The sequence below is a fragment of the Cheilinus undulatus genome, linkage group 8 (assembly GCF_018320785.1).
Source record: "Cheilinus undulatus linkage group 8, ASM1832078v1, whole genome shotgun sequence".
Classification (NCBI taxonomy): Eukaryota; Metazoa; Chordata; class Actinopteri; order Labriformes; family Labridae; genus Cheilinus; species Cheilinus undulatus.
In genome coordinates, this window is record NC_054872.1 from 1406965 (window position 1) to 1432023 (window position 25059).

A 25059-nucleotide genomic window follows, 5' to 3' on the forward strand; every position below is an offset into this window, starting at 1 on the left:
GCCCAGAGCACTGGTTCTCAACGTGTGGCTCTTTTCTGACTGTTTATGGCTCTTTCATGTTTTAATCTTAAATATTATGCTCCCAGAAAACCTTAAAAAAGGGATTTTTTTTGCCACTTTTCACCCATTAAAGCTACTATTTGCCTTTAAATACCTCTTACCAATTTTTTGCCCCTTTTTTCCCAATTTTTGCCACTTTTATCCCATTTTTGCCCATTTAAGATGTCCTTTGCCAATAAATACCACTATTTTCCTACTTTTTGCTGATTTTGCCACTTTTTCCTACTTTTTTTGCCCATTTTTGCCACTTTTATCCCATTTTTGCCCGTTTAAGCTGTGCGTTACCATTAAATATCACCTTTATCCCTACTTTTTTGCCCATTTTACCACTTTTTTTAAAACAACCTTTTACCCATTTTTTGCCACTTTTATCCCATTTTTGCCCCTTTTTACCATTTTTCCTCCCCATTTTGGCCCATTTAAGCTGTCCTTTACCATTAAATACCACTTTTTTCCTACTTTTTGCCCATATTAGCCACTTCTATTTGCTACAGTTTTATCATTTTTGCCCTTTTTCATCATTTTTTTGCCACTTTTCACCCATTAAAGCTACACTTTAAACCCGAATTAGTTGACATTACCAATAAGCCCGAGTAAACCGATTGCCTTAAACCACTTTAGTTTTTACACAAGCTAAAACTAAAGAGGTTCAGTTGTATTAACATAGAACCTTAAGTTTATGCAGTAGGCATATTAAGTGTATATTAGTTGTCTTTACTAAAAATCATTAGTTCACATAAATGAAGTCTAAGTTGTATGAAATAACGATGCTCAGTTTAACTTAAATAAAATATATTGTGGCGATCCAGGAAGCAGTCACCAGGAGCAGAGACTTCTGGGAGTGCTTTGTGAGTAAGAATTTGTTTTTCTACTGTTCTTATAATGTTCATGTTCATTGCAAAGTTGTAATTCTGCATGTTTAGTCAATTAGTTTGTGTTTTTAGTGAGAAGTGTTTTTTGAAGTGTGACACCATGAGTGAGGGGGTCAGTGCTGCAGACCACCCTGTCTGTATGTGCGTGTATCTGTGGTTGAGAATAAATAATAGCTGCTTATGCTTCCTGTGTAAGAGCTTGTCAAAGTCATTCAACTTGTCTGGGAGTCATTCCTCATCACAACATGAAACTAGAATAGCACTCAGAAAACACAGACTTGCACATTTAGCCCTATCTCCCAATAATGAAGAGTGCTTTAAAGGCATCCCTGGATCCTGATGGTGATTCAGATCAGCCGATCACTCCCTCCCTGGTGGGGTGGAGACACGGTGAGGCAAAGCATTGGCTTCGCCCTGTGTGGTAGTCATGATGGAAGCATTGCCTGCCGGTGCCAACAGATGCACTGACAGTCTCATCCATGGTTTCTTCAAAATTCTGAAATAGCCTCTCCCCTGTAAGAACTAAACATACTAAGCTATCTCAGCTTAACATGAGCATTGCATCTTTCAGCTGAATAGTACAAACGACTAATTTGATTCAGTAATGTCAACGTTTTTTGACGAAACATAAAAGAATAAGTAATGATTGCTAAAAAGTTTAAGTAGAAACAAAACCTGGGTTTACAGTGTATCTTTTGCCATTAAATTCCCCCGTTCCTCTTTTTTTTTGCCCCTTTTGCCACTTCTTTTAACCACTTTTATCCCATTATTGCCCTTTTCACCACTTTTTATTATTATACTGATTATGTACTTTTATAAAGGCAGATGAAGGATGCTGTACTAACGTTTGCCTGGTTCTCCCCTCAAGTTCATGAAGTCATCACTATGGAGTCTAACTGCTAAAGACTTTGCACATTTCTCTTTTATGAAATTTGTAAAACAAATCATTGTTAAACTTGTATCAGGTTGTCATGACTGAACTGAGCCAGGGTAACAAGCTGGATGCTCCCTCTCTTTAGTCCACAGTACTTTCAAATTTTCATTAATCTGACCACAGAACAGTTTTCCATGTTTCCTCAGTCCATGTTAAAGCTTTGATTCCTCTGACCACAGAACAGTTTTCCATGTTCCCTCAGTCCATGTTAAAGAAGCTTTGATTCCTCTGACCACAGAACAGTTTTCCATGTTTCCTCAGTCCATGTTAAAGAATCTTTGATTCCTCTGACCACAGAACAGTTTTCCATGTTTCCTCAGTCCATGTTAAATGATCTTTGGTCCAGAGAAGACGGCGGTGTTTCTGGATCCTGTTCACATATGGCTTCTTCTCTCCATGATCCAGCTTTAACTGTCATTGGTGGATGGCACGGCCAACTGTGCTGACAAACAATGATTTCTGGGATGTTCCTGAGCCCATGCAGTGATTTCAGCACAGAATCATGCCTGTTTTTAATGCAGTGGCCCCTGAGGGCCCCTTCAGCCTTGGCCCTTGCTCACAGAGATTTCTCCAGACTCTCTGAATCTTCTGATGATATTATGGACTGTAGGAGGAAGATTCGACATTTTCACTAGTTTTTGCTGAGGAAAATTTTTCTGAAACTGCAGATTGTCGAACCTCTGCCCATCTTAACTTCTGAAAGACTCTGCCACTCTTGAATGCTACTTTTATACCCAATCATGTATAGTGACTTCAGTCAAACTCTACAAGGATAACTGATGCGAACATTTTCTGTGGATGGCTGAAAATCATGAATGTTCTGTTATTCTTGTGAAACCATAAACTGAATGTGTCCATTTATGAGCTGAATAAAACCCTCTGCATGTGCGCCCATAAAAGAGCTGCTTAATCTTCCAATTCAGGGAGGAGTGGGGAGAGAGATGACAGGGCTGCTGAATCCAGAATAACACACACAGATGTAATCTGCCAGATTAAAGCCAGAGCTACAGCACAGAGATGCATTGTTTCTGAATGAAGGTAAAAATAGAAATTCAAATATGCTGCAGAGCTCAACGCTGTCAGCATGCTAAGATGAAGGACGAACACAAAGAAGGGAAAATATTTGATCTAAAAAGTGCCCAGAATATTCATTTATTCATTATCTACAGTGCTGGACACACCAGAGGCTGTAAAGGACTGCTTTAACATGATAAATGAGGTATCAAAGCCATCTTATATGTAGAAGAGAAAAGAAAAAGAGAAATAGTAAAAATGAACATAAAAACTAACATTAGTTTTTATGTTCATTATTTCTATTTCTCTTTTTCTCTCATCGATCTTTGGATGTCTTGTTCAAAAAGAAAGGTCTGTTTTGAAACAAGGGTAGGTGTTTTACGTGATCTCTCTGTCTAATTTCCTTTTCTGTCTCTATCACACATCTGAGTCTGTGTGGAGGTGGGGAGCGTGGCGGGGAGCTCAGGGTTGGGGGTTGGGGTCTGTAGCCGCAGGTCACGGTGTTGGAGATCTTCTTTCTCACAGAAAGGCACTCAGGACTCTTCCAGTTTATGAGGTGAGGTTGAAGCGCCCGGCGGGCAGCAGCAGCAGTGATGAGGCGAAGGACAGCGGCGTGCTGACAGGCCGAGCAGACACTTCCCCTTTTAGCTGGCTTGATTAATACCACCTAATGAAGCTAAATGAAGATTGATCGGAGGGAGACAAAGGGAAAGGAGGAAGGAGGAAAAAGGCACAGTCTCCTAGGATTTCTCTCAGAGAAGAGGAGGAGACAGAGGCAGCCTGGAGGAAATGGGCCAATGAAAACTGTGATGGAGGGAGAGGCACCGGTGCCCCAAAAGAACCGCCACAGCCACAGCCACCACCAAAAGACAAAAGAAATACTTCTCATAAAGCAGCATTAGGCTACACTCTCTAAATCAAGGCTGGCTGCACAGTAGACAGTTCTCAGCCTGATATATTCAAACATAATTGAAATGACAGTTCAAAGTCAGGCTGCCTCTCATGGCTTCCCAAGAGTGTGCAGACAGGTGAGTGTCACCTATGGGTGCTGCAAATCAGAACAATAAAGGGCAGAAATTACTCAAATGTGACTAAGGTTAATGAACTTTTCAACCTGAAGACTAGGACTAAAAATAAAAAATAGTTGTCAAAATCAACACTGGAATTATGTTTGTATTTTAGAAACAGTGTATCAGAGAGTTAGGTCCAGGCCTGTCCTCTTTTAAAGTGTCTTCAGATTGGCAGAGAAATTTTGTAGGTGCATTACTGTCCCGGTTTTCCACTGGTGGGCTGGATTCTAAAGGCCCGAACATACTTGAGCGTACTGTGAGCGTAGCCGACTGGAATGTCCGCAGTCATCAGAGCCTCCGTAGTTGAGCACACTGCCGTGTAGTAGTTTCCTGTGAAATTTCCGTGAAATCCTACATTTCCCACAATCCTGGCATGTTGTTTACATTTTTCTGTCATGGTGTCCTACACTGATGACGTCTGCTGGCATTGCAAAGCAATTAAATTAAAAGACGGTGGTATGTACGGCCATTAAATGCCACAAGAGACGAGGAAAGGGAGTGTGCCATGTTGGTGAAGGACATGCGAAGTATTGACATGAAACGTTTTCAGTACTTCCAAATGACACGTGAAAACTTTGATGATCTAGTTGGGTGCCTAGCCTCACTCCTTCACAGTCAACACTGCACAGGGGAACAAAATGCAGGTCGGTGTCACATTTAATCTGGTCGATGTGAAAAATACATGCCGAGCAGTGTTTTGTGTGACACCAGTATGCGGGGTGGAGTCCGCGCCGTCGTAAAATTTGAGCTTTGCACACACGGGCCTTGCGGACATCTGCTTTGAGTCCGCGTGGACATCCGTGGAGTCCGTTCTACGTACGTTCGGCCCGAGTATGTTTGGTTACCTGATGTGTGACAGCAAAAACTCTCCTGAAGACTTTATTACATCTTTATTCTGAAGGATTTGTTTCCTGTAAGTAATTAACCCTCCGACACAATAGGGGGCAGCAATGCAACATAAAGTTGGCTGCCACAGGAGGGAAAGAACAAAAGAAGAGAGAAGCATGGCCCTGAAAACATGAAACATGGGTTTGGACAAACACGTCAGTGTGCACTATCACAAAAAATTAAGCAAAAATGGCAGCTGACCCTTTTTTGGCTCCCTGATTGGTCTGCTGAACCGAATCATTCTGTATTTTAATGAATTGTCAGTGAATCGAATAGTAGTCTGTGAATCGAGATTCGAATCGAATCATCTTGAGGAGAGATTCACACTCCTACTTAACACAGACTTTTGAGCAAAGTGGAACCAGATTAAATAAAGTTAAATATCATGTAATAATAAAAACTAAACCCAACATAAATATGCTTTGCATAATTTCAATTAAAACGATTCGAGTAAAGTGATCAGATGGGTTTGCTCTAACTTTCTCTGAAAGGGGGCGGGGCACAGGTGTGATAGCACAGGTAACGTCATGACTGGGCTGATCCCTTCAACGATTCAGCATTACTTTAATGTCATATTTTACCTTGAACTAATGTCATAGAAATACATGGGGCATTTACATGTAATTCAATCACTTAAAGTCCAGGTAATTGGTGTATTTCTTTTAGTGTAGACTGAGTCTTTAAATAACATCTGAGTGAAATTGAAACAATGATCTGGTGACTTCAGCGTAGTTAACAGGTACGCTAGGGTATGCTATAACGAAGCAGCAACCTCTGGTCCTGATAAATGAAGCCAATGCAGAAGTGCAAAAACTTGGCTACAGGAACAGTGGAAGTCCCGTCTGAGCACATTAATCAGCCACTAGAAAAAAACAGGTTTACAGCCTGGTTCAAAAAAACAAACGTGTGTCATTAGCTAGTGTCTTCATGTGCTCTCACTGTATGGGGGTGAATGTTTTTGTGCCTATTTAGGAAAATCTCACCGTGCACTCTCATCTAATTTTAATGACAGATAGCTCGACAGGCAGAAGCTATGTTTCTGTCACCCAGAATGCTAGCTAGCTAGCTGACAGGAAGTTGAGTTAGTGGGCGGGCCGTTAGGTTGATCCAAAGTTTGGTTGAGACCGCGATTTCAATACGGACGGTGCCGGGGCTAGTCTATGGGTATAAAACATCATAATCCAGGAGTATTTTTATCCTGTTTCCTTAAGTGGAGGTTATTATGAAGAATGCCATTGACTTTGTGGACGACCACACTGGCATTCAACCATCACCCATCAAACACTGACTTATGTGATGCTCTGATCATGTGAAGGAGGACTGATGCTATAATACATATTTACATCACTTTAGCAGCTGTTAGGGCCTGGAGATTTGGTTTAAAAACTGAACTAAAATCCTGCTTCTACTCATTTAAAACAGATAAATGAACTGATTTATCCACAGTGACCGGCCTCTCACGGACCTCTTCACACCTACACATTACCGTTTTCCTTCTCCCCGGCCAAGTCAAGGACTCTTCAGCGTGTGTAGGTAGGAAACCAGCTTCTGTGCTCCAAACATTGTTCTAGAGAAGCTCCTGTGATGTTGGATGAAGCTGAAATAAATCTGCGGTCTGTATCATGCATTTAAAGAGAAAGGAGTTTCTATGAACAAAAGCCTCTCCTGGCGCCTTTGCTCCTCTTCAGCCTCTTCCTGTGTAAATGTTGATGTGAAAATCAGCCAGGAGAGGTGTCAGGTAGTAAACACAGCATCAGCTTTGACTAACAGCTGGGAGGTGAGCTAAGTCTGTCCATTACAGAGCTGCTAAGGTGCTGTGGCTCTATCAGAGCCTGAGCGCTAATGCAGACCGACACCTACTTTCTGTTCAAGTCAATGGGATATATGCTAAATGGCCTGGCTACATGGGAATACAGGCTGCATATGGTAAAGGGTACTAAAAGGGTAGGATTAGCAATTTAAATACCTTGTTCTGGCTGCATGTGAATGGGCCACCAGGGAGAAATGTTGCTAACACTCTTTTTTTCTTCAATATGGACGATATGTGAGCTGCACAAGCTGCCACAGGCACTCTGCTTTCATTCCCTCTAACCTATCAGTCTTTCACTGACAACCATGTATAGTATGAATAAATGAATGCATATTTATGTAATCAATCCCAGGGAAATACATAGGATGCAAGTTTGATGCTGTAGTCAAGTATGCATACCAACAATAGAGAGGCAGATGCATGCAGAGCTGCCTTTGTGTGAGGTTGGGACCTCCATTTTTTAGTCCTTTTTTAAAAGTACGGACGTAGAATAAAAACAAAAGGTCACTGCCTGTAAATGACAGCACTAGAGGTTCCTTTGAAGAAAGGAACAGTCAGACAACTGTAGTTCTACCCCACACTACAGCTGTTTCAGCAGGGTTTTAGCACTCGTATAAAGAAACCCCTGACATGTCCCAAAGATTTTTTGGTATTTGAATGTGTAGCGACACAAAAGATCATGGTTAGAAAACAACCTAGAAACTGAAAAATGGACCCAAGTCAGGATCTCGGTGGCTGTGGACATGCAAAGCTGGTCTGCAGAATGTGGCAACATTAGCAACACTAATGTTAGGCTTTTTTTTGGTTAGGCTTTTCCACACTTTTCCATCTTTTAAGCCCAATAACAATTTGTCTCTCCTGGACATTTTGTCTTAAAGAGCCTGTAAAAAACATCAACACTGTGATGGACAACCAGGGCTTTAAAAATATGTCAAGAGGAAAATCAGGGAAGGCAAGGCCAGCGACAAGGCTAAGATGGAGGAGCAGCTCCTTGTTGTGTTGATTTTCTCAGGACCCGCATCACCTGATAGGGTTGCAGAGTGAGTGGCTGCTCCTCCTCAGATAATGAAGCCAGTGGTGTTGTGAAGGCAGGGTCCTCCTGGAGCTGTCATCAAACCAGGCATAGAATCTGTTGAGCTGGTCTTGGAGGGTGACATCGGTGGCGGGGGCAGCGTGTCACTGCTTGTCTGTAAGTGTCCTGATTCCTCGCCACATGTCTGAGCTGTTGTTGCCCTTGAAGTTCTCCTCAACTCGATCCTTAAACTGCCTTTTTGCAGTTTTGATGCCTCTGGTTAGTGCAGCCCTGGCCTGCCTGTAGGCGTCTCGGTCAACAGACACAGCTGCATCCAAGCCATGCATCACCAAGTGCAATGCAAAGCGTCAGATGCAGTGGTGTAAAGCAAGCCACCACTGGACTCTAGAGCAGTGGAGACGTGTTCTCTGGAATGACAGATCGTGTTCCTTCATCTGGCAATCTGAGGGACCAGTCTGGGTTTGGTGGTTGCCAGGATACTGTTCCTGTCTGACTGTGCCAAGTGTAAAGTTTGCTCCCAACTTTGTGGGAACAGTTTGGGGATGGCCTCTTCCTGTTCCAACATGACTGTGCGCCAGTGCACAAAGCAAGGTCCATAAAGACATGGATGAGAGAGTTTGGTGTGGATCAACTTGACTGGTCTGCACAGAGTCCTGACCTCAACCCCATAAAACACCTTTGGGATGAATCAGAGCGGAGACTGAGGGCCAGGCCTTCTGGTCCAACATCAGTATGTGACCTCACAAATGCGCTTCTGGAAGAATGGTCAAAAATTCCCATAAACACACTCCTAAACCTTGTGGAAAGGCTTCCCAGAAGAGCTGAAGCTGTTATAGCTGCAAAGGGTGGACCAGCGTCATATTAAACCCTATGGATTGAGAATGGGATATCACTGAAGGTCATACGTGAGTCAAGGCAGGTGAGCAAATACTTTTGGCAATATTTATGTATTCAATAAGTTGAATAAATTTGTTTCAGTCAATCAGCTGAAAACTTTCCCTCATCCACATCTAAAATGCTATGTTTGTAAATAGAAGAATACAATTTCATAAATACTGTCACTGTCCAAATACTTTTGTCCGTAATGGTTTGACAAGGGAAGACAAATAGAAATGATCAGTATAACTTAATGATGTTCCTTTAAGAATCTAAATACATCAGAATCTCCTTAAAACGGCACTGAAAGGCTGTCCTAGTCCCTGGTGTACTCTTGCCAAAATGAAAACCAGATGTCCTGTCGATTTTATGGTTCCCTTTTTTGTGAGGAAGTCGCACAGCCAAGATCTACTGTTAGATATAGAAGTATGCAAACACACTCAAACACACACTGTAGCAAACCTTCAGCAGCGGCACATCAGTCAGGTAATGTAATCACCCCGAGCAAATAGAGCCTACGTCGGCTGTTTTCACACGCCGTGGAGCGGTCGCTCAGATTACTCTGAGGCCGGGCGGCCGAGTTCACACAAACAACGACGAGCTCGCCAGCACTCACAGTCCCAGAGGACGACTACCTGATTGTTCTGGACACTGGATGTCACCTTTCCTCCTCAGAGAAACAGCTGCAGATATTCAGTGTTTCATGGTCTTTTAATTGAACACTAAGGTTCAGCTTCAGTCTCTACCTACAGAGATGGTAACTTCTGATTGGGATCATTTTATTCACTGTCTTAGAATTTATTTGTTTTTATTATCTTCATAAAAATTCCCAGAAAATTGCAAAAATGGTTCAAGTGGCAAAAAATGGGCATATTGAGTGGTAAAAGGGAATTCAAAATTTGCTTGAATGGCATTGAAGTGGCAACAATAGATGGACATTTGGTATAAATTGATACAAACTGGCAACAGAGGGAGTTAAGTTGTGTAAATATCACAGTGATGGATAGATATAATGGACAGATCAAATAACAGCAGAGCTGCTGCTGGGTGTGTTACCTCTTATTTATGCAGAATTTAGGTCAAACTATTTTAGCTGGTATAGTCTAAATCGGGGTTCTCAACGTTGGGGTTGGGACCCCATCTGGGGTCTGGAGACACTGAGAGAGGGTCTTCAGATGCCTTTAAAAGCTAAGAACATTTTTGAATCACACTGTTGCCACTTTACACCAATTCTGCCTAATTGTAACCCTTTTTATCACTTTTTTCCATCAATTTGCCAATTTTAAAAGGAATCCTGCATGATCAGACAAGTTCATCTTGTTGGATAGACATTTGTTTGTCTCACATACATATTGAACTAAAAAACTCACTAGATACCTGCATTTTGAGTCATCTGAGTGTATAAATTAACCAGGAGACCGCCATGTTTTGGTCCGTGCTGGCGCCGTGATGTCACAGCTCCGTGGTGTGATCCTCACTGCTCCTGTGCAGTAACCTGTTTCAGACCGGCAGCCAGTGTTAGGGCTGATCTCAGAAACGCAGCACGTCTCACGCAGAGGATTCTTAAATTTGAGGTCTCCTCTATTTTATATTTGCACTGTGAGCAGTTATCTGTTCATCTAGACAGGAAAATGATCAATTCAGAGCCATATTTACCTTGTTGTAGCAAATATGTACGTCCACACAGGTAGAAAATGTTTGAAATCTGTTTCTTTATGAACCAGCTGAAGGCCACGAGCTAAACTGCGTCTGTTTAATAAAGTTGTTCCCCGAACTTCTACTCTTCATGACGCTCTCTGTTTCCACACGGTTCAGGTGAAGATAAACACAGAAACAAAGCATTTCTGGTTTGCGCCTTTCAAAGTTAAAGTCCGCTTTAGCATTTCTCTGGAGAAACGCCGTTTTATGTACATAATGCTTTTATTTTGAAAAGCTCCTGGCACGCTTCCACTATACACTCAATGGAGGTTTATTGAGGTAAAAGTTTGTAGGAATGGCAGAGCTTTGACAGCAGGGAGACAAAACCAACAGCCACAAACTCATGTCAGCAACAGCTGCAAGCAGAAAAACCGTCTGAAGAACGGTTACTGCTTAGCAACGGAGAGGAGCGCTGTGGAACCGTGACGTCACACTAACGTGACGCGGATGAAAACATGGCGGTCTCCTGGTGAGTTTATGAGCTGAAATGAATTTAAAATGCAGACATATGGGATATTTAGTGAGTTTTTTAGTTTAATATACATGTGACGTACAAATATCTATCCAACAAGACGAACTTGTCTGATCATGCAGGGTTCCTTTTAACACATTTTTGCAACATAAAACCCATGTTTTGTCCATTTCCAACCCTTTTTCTCTGCCTGTTTTTTCCTCTTCTAAACCAAAACTTGCCGCTCTCCACCTATTGTTGTCTCTGTTGACACATTATTGCCACTATTAACCCCTTTCACCACTTTTAAGCCCCATTTTACTATTTAAAAAGCCTTTTTTGCCAGTTTCTGCCTCAGCTAACCCTTTATTGCCAGTTTCATATCAATTTTGATCCCATTTCACTAATTGTCCACCTATTTTTGCCACTTTAACACCATTTCAGCAAATTATGAATTCCCTTTTACCACTTTATATGCCCATTTTTGCCACTTTGACCAACCTTTGCCTTTTTTTTCTTTTGTCACTTTTATCTCATTTCTGTCATTTCAACCCATTTCTGCTACTTTTAAAATCTAATTTCACCACCTTTCCCACCTTTTTTTTTGCTATTTTTATCATATTTTAATTCTGTTTTTAACTAAAGGATTTACATTTTGTATTTACACGTCTCCACATGACTATCTAGAATGATGATGTCTGTGTTCAACCACCCTCAGGTACAGTGGGGGTCCCTGGTCTCTGGTACCAGTGTTTTTGGGGTCGTGGGCTGGAAAGGTTGAGAACCCTGGTCTAAATGATCAAGCCAGAACAGCTGTTGATCTTTGTTATGATCTCCTCTCTAAGTGAATTTGATGAAGAGCAGCATTGTGCATAAGGTTTATGGTTTTCCCGTTGATTTTAACTCCAGCGTCTTTTCTTCCTGCTGCGTTTCTAACAGGATTACGACATTCTGCTGCTGAGCTCTGTAATCAAACGTTGCACCCCCACATACACAAACATGTAAAGCGCCACCCTCCTTATTCATCCTTCTATTTATATGACAGTGTTAGACTCTGCCTGCTGCAGATAGCCCTGGGATTTTCCCTGCTAAGTATTCCCTCTCCTGGATTAGCCCCGGGGATGCATTACAGCAAACAGAGGAGGATAGAGGTGCAACTACACTATATGGAACTTCTTCTATACATTTCCATGCTCTAAATTACCCTATGCGATGTTTTGCTCTACCCTCTTATCTGCTGCTAAAGATCTTATCTGTGTAAAAATGAGGAATATGAAAACTTGGTGGTTACAGCATCAGTAGCACCTTCAGAAACCTGTTTTTATTCTATGCTGATGATGCATAGAGACCAAACCGCTCCTAATAGACTTTCTTATCAACTGCATGCATGACAAAAACCTCAGACATCCTCAGACCTCAGTCAAAGGTCATGGGTGAGGATCCCAATCGGTGGCTGACTCGAGATGTTTGAGGGGCGGTGGCAAAAATAGCAAACATGGCACCTGCTGTGTATGGGTTAGAAGTGTGAAAAATTAGATAAAAGTGGCAAAAAATAACCAAAAAATGGCAAAAATGGGTTAAAGTGGCAAAAAGGGAATATAAGGTGGTTAAAGAGGATTAAAAAGTGGCTGAATTGGCATTAAAGTGGCAAAAATAGGTGGAAGTTTGGTGAAACTGGATGCAAAATTTAATACACTGGTAGAAAAAGGGTTTATTTAGGTAGAAATGGGTTCATTTTGCAAAAGTGAGCATAATAAATGGTGAAATGTGGCATAGAAAGTGGTAAAGAGGGATTTATATTGTCAATAATGGGTCTCAGAGCCAACAGAGTGGCAAGATTTGGTTTAGAAGTGGCAAAAACAGGCAGAAAAAAGTGGTGGAAAGGGTTAAAATTGACATAGAAAGGGTTTTAAGTGGCAAAAACCTGTTAAAATTGGCAAATTGGTGGGAAAAAGTGATGAAAACGGTTTTAAATTTGACAAAATTGGTGAAAAGTGGCAACAGTGTGATTTTTAAGGCTTCTGGAGACCCCCTCTCAGTGTCTCTTCACCCCCAATGGGGTCCCGACCCCAACGTTGAGAACCCCTGGTTTAGAGGACACTGCATCTGCAGTCACATGCAGATGTTCACCAAGTTCTCTCTCTATATCGTCTAAGCAGCTTCAGACTAAAACCATTTCTCTGTGACTCTGGAAAACTGGACTCATGGTACAAAATCTCATCCAATGTCTGTTTCATAGCAGACAATGTTTCTCTGAAATCCTATCCTTGTTCTACAAGAACAATGCTGTTGTCTGCTATCAGGTTCCACAGACTCTGGCTGCAGTGCTTTCCACTGGTGAAGTGCACTGCAAAGCAAACTGCTCCCTTCAAAGCAATCTTTAGTTCCACAGCACATGCTCTGGTCTGCAGCGTGCTCCAGAAGCGCCGCTCTGCAGATCTATTTTCAGCCCTGGTTGCTGTGTTGAGATGACAGCGTGTCTGCCTGCCCATGCCAAAGTGCTTATCATCAGTGCAGAGAAACCACAGAAAACATTCACATTTCAGTAGTGAGTTTTGCTTTTCCGGTGCTCAGATTAGTTTGATTATTCGAGACCGGTTCGGTACGTACCCATTGGTGTGCCGACCCCGTAGGCTTTGGAGTCGATAAGGCCTCCGATCTGTGTGAGGTTACAGTTTCGCTGGGTGACAAACTCGATGGTGGTGGACTCCATGAGGAAGGCGTAGTCGGAGGTGAGCACACGGTGAATGCCTTCCTCGATGTTCTTCACCATCACTGAGTGTCTGCGACTGCTCATGAACTCCCACATCTTATCGTAGGTGGAGATCTTGGTTTTCTGTGAGGAGACATGCATGATGGGTTAGAAAATAAAGCCTTTGTGCTTCATTTACTTTTTATAAAAGCCTAACTTTGTTCTGATGACTGTGAAGGTTGGAGGTTAATGAAAATGTATTTAGTTCCCAGCAGTTCTAATGCTTGGAGCTACTAAGAGAATCAGGCAGAGCTCTCACATAACTCATTTAAATACTGCCAATGTATGCAGCTATCTAAGCCTGCAGACACATTTACATTCAATTATTTTCCAAATTTCATTAGGAAAACACGTCATTTGCTTCACTTTTTGTGCAGCTCCAGCAACACTATATGCCTTCTGTCTGCCTCAGTCATTATCTGCTGTGAGGAGAATATAGGCTGAAGCAGACGAGCATGCAAAGCAGCAGCGACGGTGTGGGTTTAGACGGCCGTGCACGCCGGCTGTATGCTGCTGCTATCAGCCGTAGTTAGGAGCGCTGTCAGCACCAGTGCGCCTCGCTTTCTACACCTGTAATCATGGAGAAAAATCCACCAGCACATTACTCTCAAGGGGAGCTGATTTGAAGGTATTTTTTGAAGCCATTTGAAACCTAATTAAGTCACATCTTCAAGGTCCTGCCCGCCATTATTGTGTGTAATGACTTTTTGTGGCTGGTCGATATTTTAGATCAACTGGGTGATTTGCAGAGTGCCTATCAGAATCTTTCGGAGTCACCCTTGACAAATCAGGCGATTGAGCATGCAAGCTTCAGACTGCTGATAAGGCGAGAGCAGTGGCTGTGAATACACGGAGAGCCAGATAGCCACCTACACTCCGAGAGAGGCCGGGAGCCAACGCGGGCTTCCCAGAACCTCCACACACGGCTCCACAGCTGAACACGCTTTCATACCTCAGATAGATTTTGGAAAATACAGCGGGTACAGGGATGACTAGCTGTCACATTAAAATAGCAAACAAGTCAAACATAATCCAACCACCGATATATCTGGAATGGTCTATACTTCAATCACAAAGAAAAAACATGCCAGAAGTGTCTTAATGCACACATCAGACTACATATCGCATTACTGCAGCCTGATTCAGCAGGGTATCAGGACCCATCAGCCCTGAAAAATCAGTGTTTTATCCCAAAATTACCTTGCATCTCCTGACAGGAAGTCTAGCATGTTTGAATGTTACGCCTCTGTGCAGGAAATAGCCAGGGTCAGAGTCTGCATGTTTCTGGGCTGTCTGTCCGTCTGGGTCGTTCTTTTGAACCCGGTATCTCAAGAACATTTTGAAGGATTTTTGTCAAACTTTGAACAAATGTCCACTCTGACTCGAAGATGAACTGAACTGATTTTGGGACTGCAAGCTCACCCTGAACGGAGTGGGAGATTGACAGGCAGATCGGTGTGGCGGCGGTGATGCAGTCTTGTTGTAGGAAGAAATACTACATTAAAAGATGAGTCAGGGGTCAGAACGAGTTGAATGCAGCCTTGACGCCATGTTTATTACAAGACAGTGGTACAAGAGTGAGACCCCCAACCTCTCTGATCACAGGCTTTTTATATCTCCAAGCCTAAGTGTAGCCACACACTCGTAAGTGTACAACACACACACTTTAACAAACACTCAGTGGAACTGAACAATGGTCCAGCAAACATTTCCTCCTTAGGAACTTTCCAGGGCTGAGCCAAAGGCTGGGGACAGCCAACCCTTGTATGAGTCTAAAATGTTTAGGTGCAAAACACAATATACTTATATGCAAAACATAATACCTCCACAGTCTCTGCATCGGTCTGTTGTGGTGAAGAAAGAGCTGGGTCGAAAGGCGAAGCTCTCAATCTACATTCCTGCCCTCACCTATGTTCACGAGCTGTGGGTAGTGACCACAAAACGAGATTGTGCATACAGGCAGCCAAAATGAGTTTCCTCCACAGGGTGTCTGGGCTCTCCCTTAGAGAAAGGGTGAGAAGCTCAGCCATCTGGGAGGGACGCTGGAGAGACTGTCTCTCGGCTGGCCTGGGAACGCCTTGGGATCCCCGTGAAGAGCTGGACAAGTGGCCAAGAAGAGGGAAGTCTGAGCTTCCCTGCTTAAGCTGCTGCCCCTGCGACCTGACTAAGATGGATGGATGGAAGGTCACCCTGACCTAAAATTACACCATGATTCAATAAGAACAGTGGTTCCCAATCTGGGGTCCTGGGACCCCTTGAGAGGTGCCAAAGATCTCAGAGAGGATGCAGGACCCTGTCTGCTCTGACGTTGTTCATTTAGGAAAAAAAATCATGATTAGAAACATAACGCACAATAGAGTATAGGGGCCAACCTTACAGATTAAAATACAAGGAAAATCTGTAGATTTCTGACCAAAAAGATCAAAATTTGTTTAGAAAAAAAAATCCAACATTTTGAGATTATTAAGTATTATATTTACAACATTTTAGACTTTTAAAAATCAGGGATTTACAAGGAAAAAAATCAAAATTTCAGATTTTAAGACTTAAATTTTGACATTAGAAACTCAAAAACTTGTGTAAAGTGTAAACCCAAAAATTTACAAGAAACCAATGAAACCAAAGAAACCAGTGGTCAGAACATTTCACCACTTTTGAAGTCATAAAATTTATTTTATTCCAGTGAATTAACTTTTCAAACCTGATTTCTCTCCTTGAAATGACCATTTATTTTTTCCGAGTGGCCCTAATACACTGTTGAATAAGTGGATAGTTTGAACAAGTCTATGTAGGTCTGTGGGGGGGGGGGGGGGGGTCAAAGGCCACTGCAACCTTATACATTGTGAGGTCACAATATGTGTGAAATGGTTGCCCCTTAAGAGATATAGCTTCTTGCTTCTTTTTGCACATGAGCAAGCAGAATAGATTTCCATTTTTAATATTAATTTTGGGCTTTTGTCTTTATTTGACCGGTCAGCTGAAGAGAGGCAGGGCATACGGGTAGAGGGAGTAAGGAAAAGCATGCACCAAACAGTTCTGGGGTTAGTCATTTATCCTGCAACTATTGTGTGGCATCTGCACAGGCACCTGTTGAAATGAGCTAAACTGGCTCCATGATACCAGAGATTTCAGACTGTTTATCAGTATGGACACAAACGTTATTCATGGAGCTCTCCTCATTAGGTCCCAGATGTGCCAAAACGTCTGAGAACCTCTTTCAAAACACGCTTGTTGCCCTCTGTCTCTCCATCATGGCGTGTTTGGGACAGTCCGAGGACTAGACTGGGAGGTTTTTCATTCAATAAATCTGGTTGGTTGAAAAATACCACATTCAGGTCTCAGGTCCTCATTAGGAGATAGATGTTGTGTCCTAAGTCCTGACCAGTTGCAAACCACTGTTCTAGACTAATGCAAACAGAAAGGCACATACAACAGATGTGATGCTGACCAATGACAGCAGAGAACGCTCTGCAGGAGCCGAAGTCAGAAACATAAACACGCCAACTGTGGAGCAGAAATAGAGACGACGTCGTCGTAGACACAGGACAGGCCATCAGATCTGACTACAACACCCTTGCTTCATGAAGTGTCACGGAGGGACCAACAGGAAAAGGAGAAATGTTGGAGAGAAACGGTGTTTATGCAGTTTCTGCAGTATGTTGCGCTGAATATGAAAATTAGATTTCCTTTAATGCTGGTAATTTTATTTGAAACACTAGTTTTTATTATTAAACAAAGCTACACATAACAGACGTAAAAGTGGAAGGTATAATTTGTCATTTTAAAGCTAATTTACAAAATGTATTACTCCATGATTCTTCCCAGAGGGAAAAATGAACATGAAAACATCTGTCCATTCTGCGTTGAAGGCTCTGTTTTCACTGTCCGCTTTTCTTTTCTTTGACAGCGCCATTTTCTTTGTCTACAGCTCAACCGTTTCTCCGTCTGTGAATCTCTCACTGTTTCAGCTCACTCGTCTTTTCGTCTACTCTCTTTCTCTCCTTCTTTTGTTTTCTTTTTCTTTCCTTTCTTTTCTTTCCTTTTATTTACTTATCTTTTTCTTGACTTTTCTTTTCTATTCCTTTTTCCTTTTCTTTCTCTACTTTTCTTGTCTTTCTGTTTCTTTTCTTTTCTATTCCTTTTTCTTTCCCTTTTCTTTTTCTTTTCTTTCCTTTTCTGTTCTTTTCTTTCTTTTTCTTTTCTTTTCTATTCTCTTTCTGTCCTTCTCTTGTCTGTCCTTCGTATGAATGCAGACAGTTCATTGGCTGAGTAATGTCACATGAGATGGCTTCACTCCCATGCAGTTGGTCTGTGTATTTCCTGATCTGCAAAACCAGTACTGTAAATCCTAGAATAGCTGTGCCCCTTCAAATTTAAAGTTCCCTTTTAATCCAATGATTGTAGGTCCGGGTCCAGGTCCGTATCACATATCTGGGTCCAGGTCTGGCCCCGTATCTGGGTCCAGACCTGGACCACGGTCCACCAGTTAGTGACCCCTGCTCTGCATCAACAGCATTCCTCCCATTTCTCTGGATCTCTGCTGAGAAGTTTCTACATCCAGGATGGAGTGCACCAGTGGTAAATTACATTGACTATGACTTGCTCTGCACCTCTCACCTGTCACTTATTTTTAACTGTGAGGTTTTCCAGTCAAACCAATGCTCCAGTAACCTAACATTATACTCAATGCCCTCTTTAAAAGCCAGATAATGACAGAAAGAGGGAGAGAAGAGGTTAAAGTTAAAACCAGTGAATCAGCAGTGTAATAAATGGCATGATTTTTGTAATCGCTCTGTGCAGTGTTGGCTGTTGCAGCTGCACAGGTTTGCTGTAGTGACACTGTTTCAGCACATTATACCAGTATACTGGTAGCATTCTCATATAAGATGTAGCATTAAAAGTGCTTTTGCACTGATCATGTTTGTTGTGATATGTGGTCGGGTGCTACCATGTAGTCGCCTAAACTAACACGCTGACCATCATAGAGACAGAGAGATGGTGGAGTTTTACCCCTGCATGACATTATCATCTGAGCTCTTTCCCCTTTTCATATTCCCTATATCTGTAAGAAATCACTTCTTTTCACTGAAGCTGTTGCAGATTAGCGTTACTGTAAAACCTCCTCCCATAGTCAGATCTTTGCCGTAGCTGTGACTGGTGTATTTTGTTGTGTTTGTCCTTAAATCTCAGACACTGTTGGTGGGAGCTGAAAGGCTTCCAGCTGGGTGTTAGGCAGCTCTGAGTGATGTGGGGTGATGGGGAGGAAAGAGCCGGCAGAAACCACCATCAGCCTGCGTTAGATCAACACATGGAGTGAGTAATCCTCCCCATTACTGCTGGAGTGAGTCTTCACACTGAGCGCTGACCGGTTTGTGTCATGTAATTGCTGATAATAACATGCAGTGGAGATTGACGGGATATTGCATCAGATCTGTTATTATGAAAGCAAATGAGGCTGCAGTCTGATTTTTAACCAGCTCATACCAGGGTGGACATTTTCAGAGCTGTGCTTTCTGCTGCAGTGTGCCAGCTCTGCGTGTCTGTGGTCCTAAAATGTTCTTAAAAGCCTTAAACATCCTGAATGCGATGAACAGTGATGGTGACGGATGACTCTGCGCTGAGATCTGTCCGTGACTCTGTAGTTAACAGCCACTCTGCAGACTTGCTGCAAATCAGCACTCAATTCCCATGCTCTTTGCTCGTACATCTTCTCCTCTCTCTACTGCTCTGTTCACCAGGATGGAGTCTTTTTTTGTGACAAATGCCATCAACTGGCAGAAGCTTTCTGCTTTCACAAAACTAAATGGCAGTATAAAACCCTGAGCTGAATTATGGTAGCCTAAAACAACATTTGCCAGGTGTGAGGGTAGTAAAACATCAGTGGAGAAATGACAGAAACCTCTAGTAATGGTGTAATCACACCCAACTCAAGCAGACACAGTTAAAATGAATCTAACAGTCATTCTAGTCATTACTCTGTTCAAATACAAACAGTCACCAGGACTTGGATCATCCTTCCATCTACAGCCCATGATATCATCAGAAGATTCAGAGAGTCTGGAGAAATCTCTGTGAGCAAGGGCCAAGGCTGAAGGGGCCCTCAGGGGCCACCGCATTAAAAACAGGCATGATTCTGTACTGAAATCACTGCATGGGCTCAGGAACATTCCAGAAATCATCATCTGTCAACACAGTTGGCCGTGCCATCCACCAATGACATTAAAGCTGGATCATGGAGAGAAGAAGCCATATGTGAACAGGATCCAGAAACACCACCATCTTCTCTGGACCAAAGCTCATTTAACATGGACTGAGGGAACATGGAAAACTGTTCTGTGGTCAGAGGAAACCACAGACGCTGTGTCCTGAGGACTAAAGAGGAGAGGGAGCATCCAGCTTGTTCTCCTGGCTCAGCTCTAAAGCCTGCATCTCTGATGGTATGGGGATGCATTAGTGCCTATGGCAGGGGTGTCAAACTCAATCACAGCAGGGGCCGGATTCTGGATTCAGGTCTAACCTGGGGCCTAACAGGGTCACCTTTTTAACTAGAAACTGTCAACCTTGTTTCACCTGTAATAAAATATGAAATAAAAAACTTAGTACTGATGATAAATGATTTTGACATTTAAAAAATTATAAAGATACATTTGAGAGTTCACAATCTGAGAGAAGTAAATTTATTAGTTCTAACGGTCACAAGATGAAATTGAAAAATAATATTTTTTTAAAGGCAAATATATAATAAAGGAAATGAAAATTATGGGTTTATAAGGTCAAAATAAATTTGTAATCATGAGATTAAAAGTCAAAATCTGATTCAAATTTTAAAATCAGAGTTTAAAAGGTAAACTGTGGGATTATGATGTCAAAGTTAGAGTTGAAAAAATGACATAAAATACAAAATAATTTGTTAAAAAGGTCACAATATGACTTTGAATTTAAAATTATGACTCTTCAAGCTCAAAATAGTATGTGAGATGTCAAAATAATGAGTTGAAATGCTCAAAGTATGAAATAAAAGTCAAAATTTTAAGTTTGAGTCCTGATTATGAGATGCAAAATTGAAAATATGAAATTAAAACACAAATTAATTTCTTTTCCCACATTCCTGACTTCTTATCTAAAGATTTTTACACCTTTTGTTTTCAGAATTTATGACTTAGCAAGAAAATCTTAAATCATGAAGGGTGATGGGCAGTTAGGACAGAAATATGAGATCATCTTGGGGGCCGGATTTAACTGTTCCAGGGGCCGGATTTGGCCCCCGGGCCTTGAGTTTGACCCCCTATTGTGTCTATGGTGTGGACAGCTCCAACATCTGGAAAGGAACTATCAATGCTGAAAAGTAGAGAGGGGTTTAAGAGCAACATATGATCCCATCCAGACAACGTCTCTGTCAGGGAAGGCTGCGACTATTTCAGTGAGACCATGCTAAACCACAGACCACATCCACCACAACAGCATGGCTTCACAGGAGGAGAGTCCGGGTCCTGAACTGGTCTGCCTGCAGTCCAGACCTTTCACCAATAGAAAACATTTGGTGCATCAGAAAATGAAAAGTCCAGCAAAGACCCAACGCCAGGCAAGAATGGGACAACATTCCTCTCTCAAAACTCCAGGAACGGCTCTCTCATGTTTACAGACCGTTAGAAGAGAAGGTGATGCTACATGGAATGGTTAATGTCTCCGTCTCAACATCTGGTGTGCTATTTCTGTGTTATTGTGAATCCTGGTTGCAGTATTGTTGGAATCAGTGTTGTGTTTGATACCACACCTCCTTTATAAGAATCAGAATCTGTTTGCCTCCCTGGGTTAGGGTTAGCTGTCAGGGCTGATGTACTCAGCTTTTGAGCATAAATAAAAGGACCTATCCAAACTTAAAGATCAGCTCTCATGCAGCACTGCAGACATGGAGCAGGTGCAGGCCAGTGGTTTGCTCCATCTACAGACCCCACATCATAGGTCAGGGGTGTCCCAACTTTTCCACTGAGGGCCACATACAGCAGCGTATAAAGATAGTGGGGCCAATGTCATGCACCTTACCTTGAGGATATTTAAAACCAGTCTAATGTAGGTTAAGATGTGCACTGAGTGAGTATGTCTAAATAGCTAGTTAACAGCTGACAAGGAAAATCATTTTCAGGAGTTTTGGGGGGCCCTGTTAAACCTTGGCTACCTCTGGCTCCGCCCCTAAAATGTTACTGCTATTGCTTTTGCTACTGTAATCTACCAGGGAGTTATAAATCAGGATATTGTTATTATTCTGGTTGAAAATGATTACACTATTTACAGCTGGGGTGTCAAACTCAAGGCCCAGGGGCCAAATCCGGCCGTGGAACAGTTCAATCCGGCCCCCAAGATGATCTCATCTTTCTGTCCTAACTGTCCCATCAGTCTGAGGTCTGCAGATTTCCTCAGGTATAAAAATGTGAACTTATCCTGATGACTAAAGATTTCCTCTTTAAGTCATCAAATCTGAAAAAGTAAGGAGTAAAAATCTTTAGATAAGAAGTCAGGAATGTGGGAAAAGAAATTAATTTGTGTTTTAATTTCATATTTTTGATTTCGCATCTCACAATTAGGACTCAAACTGAGGATTTTGACTTTTATTTCATACTTTGAGCATTTCAGCTCATAATTTTGACTTCTCATATAATATTTTGAGTTTTTAGATCTATAATTTTAAATTTAAAGTCATATTGTGATCTTTTTAACAAATTATTTTGTATTTTATGTCATTTTTTCAACTCAAACTTTGACTTTCTAATCCCATAGTTTACCTTTAAAACTCTGATTTTAAAATTCGAATCAGATTTTGATTTTTAATTTCATGATTACAAATTTTACTTCATATTTTGACCTTTTAAACCCATGATTTTCACTTTCTTTCTAATATATTTGCCTTTAAAAAATGTTATTTTTCAGTTTCATTTTGTGATCTTTAGAACTAATAAATTTACTTTTCTCAGACTGTGAGCCTTCAAACTTATCTTTTTAATTTTTTAAGTTCCAAAATCATTATCATCAGTGCTAATTTTTTATTTTTTTATTTATTTTTATATGTTTTATTACAGGTGAAACGAGGTTGACAGTTTCTGGTAAAAAGGTGACCCTGTTAGACCTTCAGGTTAGACCTGAATCCAGAATCCGGCCCCTGCTGTGATTGAGTTTGACACCCCTGGGTTACAGTGTTGTCCTAACTGAGGTACAAAGAAAGCATTAATATGTTCTTGTCAAAATGTTTGTTTATAGAGTTAGCATGGTAGCATTAGCATGTGCTGAAACTATGAAGTTCAATACAGTCAAGCGCAATGTTCAAATGTGGGCCAATCATAAATGGACTGCAGGCCGCGTTTGGCCCCTGGGCCATAGTTTGGACACCCCTGTGATGGGTGATATGTACAGACCTGTCCTAATTCTGCTCTTTAAAGCTTCAGTGCTTTCACACCAGCTATCAGCAGATAGAAAGTTTGAGGAGAAGCTCTGGGTAGAAGCCTGGTTATTGGGACAGCAAACGGATAATTCAAAGCTCTACCAGAAAATCAGCCAAGCCGCTAAAACGCTGCGCCTCAGCACTCCCTCTGCTTGTAGTAGACAGCGGGTCAACCATGATAGTTGGATGAGGTCAACACTTTTCTTAAACTAAACAGCCTTTCTATAACCTTATTTGTTGAAATTCTAACAAACCTCTAACTCTGAAGACAAAAGAAGCTCTTCATGAACTCTGTGAGCTCTTACATGTTCTTATGAAGCTGTCGATGACGTCCAGACATTTCTGGAGTCTTTAGGTCTGAGCTGTCAACCAATAAAGCTGTTCTGATAAGCATTCAGGGCACAAGGTCTCAGCATCATTCTGCTGGGTTTGTGTTTTATGCAGAAAAACACATTAGAATTCCTCTCACAAACCTGAAGTCAACTTTGGATTTGGAGAATTCCCCTGCAGGCCTGTCAGACAGCTGCAGCACCCTTCCTCTCAGAGTTCAGCTCCTCGTCTAAAAACACCACGGTAATTGCTCGCCTTGTTTCTCTTCTCTGAGCCGTGCGCCAATAGACCAGCAGCGGGTTTGGGTCAGCAAGTCCAGACACATCACGTAGCTGCTCACAGAATCTACGGAGCGCATTTTCAGGCCAACATCGCAGACTCGACAAAATAACAAATCAAACTAAAGCTGCTCTCTGGGACCTCAGGGAGCGGGAAACAAAAGTGCACAGTAATCATCCCAGCTCTGGAAAATCAAATCGCAGACTTAATGAGAGCAGACTCATTTAACATGATAATGATGTTAGAGATGCAGGCCTATATTTACTTTATGATCTTCATCAGGAAGGATGCAGACTACAGCTACAGCGTCCTGGGACATTCACTGTTAGCTTCTGTCCAGGACTTTGGAGTTAACTTTGGATTTATAACGCTCTGTATCAGACACCACGGAGGATATTTCTGCCTTCTATCCATCTCTGCAGAAGTTACCAACATTAAAACATACGGCCTTGGACTAACTGTGAGTTGAGTCTACTGAAAGCACCAACAAAGATTCTTCAGTTGATAAAATTAACCCTTCATATCTGGGTTCAGAACATGGCCCAACTCTGTTTAATGAGCTGCTAGAGTCAGAGGAACTGCTCTGACTGACCAGAAAGCCAGTGAGCTGCTCTTCGGTGGCCTTTGTGAGTAAACTGGGGCTAAAGTGAAACTGCTGATACTGCAGCCTGGCCCCAGAAGACTGAACTGGACTGGGGATGACTTAAACATGGACGCCTTGTCTCAGAGCTCAGGATCTTTTCTTACCATCTCTTCCAAAGGTCAGAACTGAACTGGGAAGAAGAGGTTTGAGTTTGCTGCTCCCGTTGCCCTGAATAATGACATAAGAACTCAACGTTGGGATCGGGACCCCCTTTGGGATCAAGAGACACTGAGAGGGGGTCTCCAGACACCCCCCAAAAAAAACAAGAATACTTTTAAAATGACTATGTTGCCACTTTATGCAATTTTGTCACATTTTTTTAACCCCTTTTCATCATTTTTCCCCACCAATTATCACTGATTTTTGCCATTTAACACCTATTTTAGTCAGTTTTTAACCCTTTCCACCACTTTTCTGCCTGTTTTTGCCACTTACACACCAATTCTTGCCACTTAAGCTTAACGTTGCCTCATTTGACCCATTATTGCCACTATTAAACCCATTTTACACCCAATTTTTACATCAAATTTAACATCATTTCACCATTTGATATGCCTAATTTTGATAGTTTAACCCATGTCTACCTTTATCTGCCTATTTTTTCTTCCTCAGTTAACTCTTTTTCTTTTTTTTCTTTTTTTTTTGCCAGTTTACATCAATTTTCTATTCCATTTCAGTAAATGGAATTTTTGCCAATTTAAAGCCATTTCAGTCACATTTTAACTCCTTTTTACCACTATTTATGCTCATTTTTGCCATTTTAATCTACTTTTTGCCACTTCTAACTCATTTCTGCAACTTTGAAAATCCAACTTCCCCACTTTTCCACCATGTTTGCCATTATTACCCGTTTTTAGCCATTTTCAAAAAATTTTCATTCTTTTTTTGACAAAAATGATTTACATTTTTAAGAAGG

At 41.7% G+C, this 25059-nt stretch overlaps 1 protein-coding gene across 1 annotated transcript in view; it reads right to left on the reverse strand.

The window, feature by feature from the left end:
- Nucleotides 1–25059, reverse strand: part of grik2 (glutamate receptor, ionotropic, kainate 2) — a 529835-nt gene that overhangs the window by 54415 nt on the left and 450361 nt on the right. Inside the window, exon 14 of the mRNA XM_041793394.1 lies at nt 13317–13542. Coding sequence (XP_041649328.1) covers nt 13317–13542 — 226 coding nt within the window. The remainder of the gene's footprint in view (nt 1–13316; nt 13543–25059) is intronic.